This window comes from Rhincodon typus, unplaced genomic scaffold (assembly GCF_021869965.1).
Source record: "Rhincodon typus isolate 14 unplaced genomic scaffold, sRhiTyp1.1 hic_rhity00004356, whole genome shotgun sequence".
NCBI classification, from domain to species: Eukaryota; Metazoa; Chordata; class Chondrichthyes; order Orectolobiformes; family Rhincodontidae; genus Rhincodon; species Rhincodon typus.
This window is the reverse complement of record NW_025969994.1, coordinates 4,200-11,403: the sequence shown is the minus strand read 5'-3', so window position 1 is coordinate 11,403 and position 7,204 is coordinate 4,200. Positions and strand designations below refer to the sequence as shown.

Below are 7,204 nucleotides of genomic sequence, written 5' to 3'. Positions count from 1 at the left end.
GTGTGTGTGTGTGTGTGTGTGTGTGTGTGTGTGTGTGTGTGTGTGTGAGCTCCCAGTGGGACAATCCCCATGCATGTTCGCAAAAAAAGGGGGACAGACAAGGGCTTGTTCAGTCTATCGTGCCCATACTTTAACAATAGGATGGAATTGGAGTCGTTGAAGGCCATTCAGCCTCTCAGGTCTGTTCCAAGATTCAAGATAATCCTAGCTGACTTTCAAGTGCAGCAAGCATGTTCCTACCAACTCCCCACATCCTTCGAGAGATCTAAATCTCCAAAACGGACTTAACCCTTGAATGCACTTGACCTGTAGTCACATAGAAACAGGGACAGGCCATTAGGCCGCTCAACGTTTCTCTGCCATTCTAGATCATGGATGATCATCTCACCTCAATGCCATGTTTCTGTGCTATCACTGTATCCTTTGATATCAAAAAGAAACCTATCAATCTCTGCCCTGTTCAAAGACTGAAACTCTGAGGAATGTGGAAGCTCAAAGTATTCCAAAGACGTACCACCCTCAGAGTGAAGAAATTCCTCCTCATCTCAGTTCTCAAGGTGTGTCCCTTATTTTGAGACTGTGTCCTCTTGTTCTGGGCCCCAGAGGAAACAACATTCTGCATCCACCCCATTTACCCAAATAATACTAAACAGGATTAGGCCATTCAGCCTGCTCTGCCATTCAATAAGATCACAGCCAATCTGGTTTTGGAAAGTGGAGCTCACAGATCAGTCCCCAGAACCTGTTCAAGTTGAGATCCCAGGACCCTTTTAGGAGCATTGCATTAGAGCCTGTTCTCACCACTACAACAATGAACCTTTAAAACTCGATGCTAAGCAAAGGAATTAGTAAACAAAGCAAAAACAGATGGACACCAGGAAAGCCTTTCTCACACAGTGAGTGGTTTGGGTCAGGAATGCTGTGCCTGAGAGTGTGGTGGAGACACATTCAACTGGGTAATAATTTTGCTACTGTTTCAGCGGGTGGCATGGTGGCTTAGTGGTTAGCACTGCTGCCTCACAGCTCCAGGGGCCCGGGTTCAATTCCAACCTCGGGTGTCTGTCTGTGTGGAGTTTGCACATGCTCCCCGTGTCTGCGTGGGTTTCCTCTGGGTGCTCCGGTTTCCTCCCACAGTCCAAAGATGTGCGGGCTAGGTGGATTGGCCATTCTATATTGACCATAGTGTTGGGGAATGTGTAGATTGGGTGGGTTATCGGGGGATGGGTCTGGGTGGGATGCTCTGACGGTCAGTGTGGACTTGTTGGGCCGAAGGGCCTGTTTCCACACTGTGGGGATTCTTATCAAATTCTATGAAATGAAACCTTCAAAAAGGAATGAGGTGGTTAGTATTTGAAAAGGATTGCACAGGGTTACTGGGAGAAGGCAGGGCAATGGGACTGGGTCAGATGCTCATTTTGACAGTCAGCACCAGTACAATGGGCTGAATGGCCTCTTTCTGCATTGTAGGAGAGACTAGTATACAAGAGATGTACTTCTGAGGCTGTACAAGGTTCTGGTCAGACCACATTTGGAATATTGAGAGCCATTTTGGGCCCTGTATCTAAGGAAGGATGTGCAGCCATTGGAAGAGGTTCATAAGAATGGTCCCAGTGATGAAGGACAGTTGAAGACTCTGGGTCTGTGCTCAATGGAGATTAGAAGGATGAGGGAGGATCTGATTGAAACTTGCTGAGTACAGAGGCGCCTGGATACAGTGGACGTGGAGAAGATGCTTCCACTAGTTGGAGAGACTAGGACCTGAGCGCACAGCCTCAGAGTGAAGGGATGACCCTTTAGAACTGAGATGAGGAGGAATTTCTTCAGTCAGAGGGTGGTGAATCTGTGGAACTAATTTCCACAGAAGACTGTAGTGACCAAGTCATTGAGTGTATTTGAGACAGAGATAGATGGGTTGTTGTTTAGTAAGGGGATCAAGGCAGGGCAGGAGACTGGGGTTGAGAAATATATCAGCCATGATCGAATGATGGAGAAAACCCGCTGGGCCGAAAGGCCTCATTCTGCTCTGATATCTTTTGCCTCTGTGCTCCTTAACAAATATGATGGACACTTCCAGGTGAATAGATTGCATCATACACTGGTCCTGTCTGCCCTCATTACCTAGTGGTAATGTCCATACCCCTGAGCCAGGAGGCCCAGGTTCGTGTCCCACCTGCTCCAGAGGCATGCCATAACATCTCTAAACAGGTCAGTTAGAAAAATAGGCACATCTGGTGTTTAATAAGAGGCAACAAAATCTTCAGTCTCCAAGCCAGCACCATCACTCACTCAAGGCACTGAGTCATACAATTTCAGAATCTCAACATGGATGGGATGTGTAGAACAGGACAGGAGGGGGCAGGGACCTGGAGAATGTGATGCAACATCTCAGAGGTTTAGTCTTTGTCCGTGGAAGGGGAGGGGGAGAAACAAGGATGGGGTTGGAACTGGGGACAGTCTGGAGGGCAGGAGACCCTGGGAAACCGAGGATAGTAGGAGAGGGAGTTTGGAGCCGTTGGGCGAGGATTCAGAGACTCAACACCCAAACCATCAGACAGAGAGCAACAGGAGCTGAGCATCACAGGGATCAACACTCACACTAGATGAAGCCTTCACTTCTGACTTGGCCTCTGCCACCAGTTTGCCATGCTTGTCTGAGTCACTTTGATGTGGGTGAGCAGAACCTGGAAGAGAATCCAAAACAAGCAAAAGGCTTCATTAACATTAGACGCCAAACTCTTTCATTAAAAGCAGTCCGTACAGGTTGTTCTGTAAGTAAGGTTGTGACACACATGGGAACTGGATAGAAAAGGAAGGGAAGCTCAGGATTTTAGGCCACGAGATGCAGGAGCAGAATTAGGCTATTTGGCTCATCATTCAATCATGGCGGACACATTTCTCAACTCCATTCTCCTGCTTCTCCCCGCCATCCTTCATCCCCTGACCAATCAAGAACCTATCTCTGCCTTAAATACACTGAGTGACATGGACTCCACAGCCCTCTACAGCAACAATTTTCAGGAGATCTCTGGGCCTGAATATTCTCTCAGACCAAAGGAGCAGGGTAGCCACTGCAATCTACAGCAAAAGTAATTCCCCTGTGTGTTTTTTTTTAAAATACTTAACTCACAAGATGTGGGTGTTGCCAACCAGGCTATCATGTATGGTCCATTCTTAAAAATCGCCATGGGAAGGAAGGAAGTGGTGAACTACTTTCTTGGATCACTGATTTCCAGGGTGGGTACACTCACACAGATATCAGGGAGGGAATTTCTGCATTTCCAGGACCCCAGCTCCAGGGACTGGTCAAATCAGACTGACACTAGTAGACTGGATGTCTTGTTTGGAGTCTGCTTTTAAGACTAAAAAAAGTTTTGAGAGCACAGGGTTTTGGAACTGACCAAAGCGCAGGTTCTATTAGAGTTGGCGTTGTGCCATGTGACCCGGTTAATTAATAACCTCAGAGTAAAGGGAACAGAGATAACACCAACCACACTAAAATAGGATTAAACCTTGACTGGCTAATGGTATTAATCGCTGAACGATTCATCCAGAATCCCAGGTGAAGTTCTGGGGAACCAGGTTCAAGATCCCACCTTTGCAGGTGGCGGAATTTAATTTCAATTTTAAAAAATCTGGAATTAAAAGGCGAACAATGACCTTGAAAACATTGTCGATTGTCAGGGAAAACCCATCTGGTTCACTAATGCCTTTCAATGAAGGAAATCTGCCATCCTTACCTGGTCTGGTCTACATGTGACTCCAGACCCACAGCAATGTGGTTGACTCAATACTGCCCTCTGGGCAATTAGGGACAGACAGTCATGGACTTCGTTTACACTTCTCGTTGCCATGGAAAGGCTACCAACATCAAAGACCCCTCCCACTCTGGTAATTCTCTCTTCCAACCTCTTCTGTCAGGCAGAGGATACTGAAACTTGAACACGCACACCAACAGGTTCAAGAAAAGCTTCTTCCCTGCCGTTATCAGACTGCTGAATGGACCTCTCCAACTTCAGATCATTCAGGTCTTGCTTTGTGCACCTCCAGTACAGCTGTAACCTTGTACGGCTCACTCTGCCCAAGCACTCTATGATCTGTAGGTTTTTGTTTGCTGTGATCTCCCTGTACTGCACGTAAAACAAAGCTTTTCACTGTACTTAGGTACATGTGACTACAATAAATCAAAAAAAAACAAAAAACAACCTAAATCAATAAATGCTGGCCTGGTCAGAGATGTTCACTGCCCGTAAACGAATAAAAAAAAAATGTTTACATTCAGTTTGAAAGGGAGATGATGGAGTCTAAAACTAGTATTTTAAACTTAGATGTAGTGATTGTAACAAGGTTAGCCAGCTGGACCTCTCAACCTTTAGAAAGTACTTGGACGAGCACCTCAAATGTTACAATATTCAAAGCTATGAGCCTAGTGCAGGAAATTGGGACTGGTATCTGTGGTGTGATATTTTTGGTAGTTTGAAGTAATGGGCAGAAGGGCCTCTTCTATACTGTGTGATTCTTATGTTATTAGCACAGTTAGAGGATTGGCCGGCTGGCAGAAAACACAGGATGCAAAAACAGGCCTTTGTCCGAGTGGGAAGAGCTGAGAGCAGATTCCGCAGGGGTCTGTGCTCTGGTCTCAACTCTTTCCAATTTACAGACAATGACTTAGACGAGGGGAATCAAAGGCACAGGAGCTAAAAATCACTGAGAAAACTTAGACAGAAGCAAGACAGCACTTTGTGAAGCACACAATCAGAAAAAGGTAGATATCGACTGGTTGGTTTTTGCCCGTGCAATCAATCAGATGGAACGGGCTGTGGGATATTGTGAAGGTGTGCACTTTGGCAGGAACGATGCAAATACTGAGTATTACTTAAATGGAGAACAACTGCTGAATTCTGAGCTGCTGAGGGATTTAGATATTCAATGCACAAGTCACAAAAAAAGTATGATCGATGATATGCACAGAATCAACAAGGTAAACAAGGGTATAACATCCTAAATAATCCTGACAAAGTACATGTGGAAAGGATATTTCCTCTTGTGGGTCAGTACAGAATTAGGGGACATGGCTTTACAATTCGGGGGCACTGTTTGACACATACATGATGTAACAGTTTCTAAGTCTTCAGGGGGGCTAGGACGTTAGAGTGTAGGAGAACCAGATTGCAATCAGTCAAGGAAGATAGAGAAAAGCCCTCAGGCTGCACAGCAGGTTTTATATTTTTTTAAAAAACAAAATCAGAAATTGACTCATGAATCGTGAGGAAATGTCATTGATTCCTCCTTCATACTGGACAGAGGAAGGATAGCAGGTTATTATTGTTTCATACCTTGTACGTCACTGGTCAGAGCTGGACTATTAGCCTGAGCTGATAGACTTGCAGATTTCAGAGAATCCTGATGGGCCAGCTCCTCAACCTTCTGTCGCAGCTTTAATGCTTCAGCCTGAGATTCCTCCAACAGGTTCCCTAGGGCACAGAATCCACACGCTCAGCCACCACACAGTGAAAAGTGGGAGAGCTCATTCAGGCAGTCAGGTGGAAAAGCAAAAAAAAACAATTCAACCCATCAAACACACTCCTGTCACAGCCCCTGTACACTCTCCCCTATCAAAGAATCACAAAGAGAGGCCATTCAGCCCGGTGTCTCTGTGCTAGTTCTCCAAATGGAGATCTCACCTTGTGTCACTCTCCTGCCTTCTCCCAGTAAATCTGCACATTCCTTCGTAAAAGTGTAGAAAATAGGAGTAGGCCATTCGGCCCTCCCAAGCCTACTCCACCATTCAATAGGATCATGGCTGATCATCCAACTCAGCCCCCTGTTCCCACTTTTGTCCCATATCTTTTGATCCCTTTGGCCCACAAGGATTATATTTAACTTCTGTTTAAAAACATTTAATGCTTTGGCCTCAAGCACATTCTGTGGCATAGAATACCACAGGCTGACCAACTCCCTGGGTGAAAACATTTCTCGTCATCTCAGTCTGAAATGGCCTACCCCATATCCTTATGTGACCCCTGGTTCTGGACTCCCTGGTCGTTGGGAGCATCCTTCCTGTGTTTACATTAACATTTCAGGTCTGTGACATTATTCTCTGAACTGGGAAGAGTTAGAGATGTAATAGGTTCCCAACACATGGTGAGTGGGACAATACAGAAGGAAGGCTCTGGGATACAGTGGGAGGCAGTAGCAATCAAATGAAAGAAGTCATAAAGCTCTAGAATTAGAAGAATGGTGATAAGGGCAGGAAGAGAGAAACGAAAAGGATGTGGTTATGTTGATTAAAAGAAAACAAAGAGAAAGGAAACAGAGTAGTGGCTAGCAGGGGGTTTGGACACAAGAGTTGGAGCTGAACTCAATGTGAAGACCAGAGGCTGTAATGCAATGATGTGAAAGATAGGGGGCGCTGCTCCTCAAGCCTCATGGGGACAGCGCAGCAGGCCGAGGGCAGAGACATCAGACCCACAGTAAGGTCAGAGGTCAGGCGTCAGGCCCACGGGGAGCCTGGGGTCATAACTGTGGACAGAATGAAGGTGTCACCCCAATAGGCCAGGAGTATGTGAACGAGCAAGCGAGGGGGCTGGGAGAGACAGCGTGAGCATGGGACAACGTGAGCACAAGTGAGTGTGAAAGAGTGAGAGACAGAGCGTGAGGGTGAGCATGAGACAGCACGCAGTGAGTTGATGAACTATTTATCCCAGGGCCTCAGTAAGTCAGTACTAGCCAGCTATTCAACTGCAGACGCAGTGCTCTGTCTCACTTCATTGCAAACACCCAGTGGGCTACCATTTCCCCTCATCAACAGTTCAGAACTGACTGCAGTCTTGATGTCACTTCAATTGTACAGTCAAGATGAGAAAGAAAAATCAAATGGAATTATCCAGACAGTTACTACCTAAACTCCTCAAGCCTTTCATCCTCTCCTTTAGGACCTGATTTTCTTCCACCAGCTGCTGGTAGGAAATGGAATCGATAATCTCGGGCTCACTGCTGACATCACTCGTTCGTAAATGGCTGTTCCCACCAGGATCATAGATACGATACGGAACTTGTCCATCCATCATCTGTCTGTGCTCATCGTCCACTTCAACTCCTTCACTTTACTGTAAACAAACAAACAGTGCCGTCAACTTTTATTCCCAGCAACTTGGCAGAGTGCAAACCAAAATTCATTTGTACAAATCCACACACACACACACAC

General features: G+C 46.0%; 1 protein-coding gene across 1 annotated transcript in view; it reads right to left on the bottom strand.

Annotated features, from left to right (window-relative positions):
* The window catches only part of LOC125481932 (TNFAIP3-interacting protein 1-like), a gene marked incomplete at its 3' end in the record, with an annotated part of 7,373 nt that extends 269 nt beyond the window's left edge, over positions 1 to 7,104 (bottom strand). Inside the window, exons 1-3 of the mRNA XM_048593879.1 lie at positions 6,899 to 7,104; positions 5,334 to 5,471; positions 2,596 to 2,681 (exon numbers count right to left, since the gene is read on the bottom strand). Coding sequence (XP_048449836.1) covers positions 2,596 to 2,681; positions 5,334 to 5,471; positions 6,899 to 7,067 — 393 coding nt within the window. The remainder of the gene's footprint in view (positions 1 to 2,595; positions 2,682 to 5,333; positions 5,472 to 6,898) is intronic.
* Between the last annotated feature and the right edge of the window lie 100 nt (positions 7,105 to 7,204).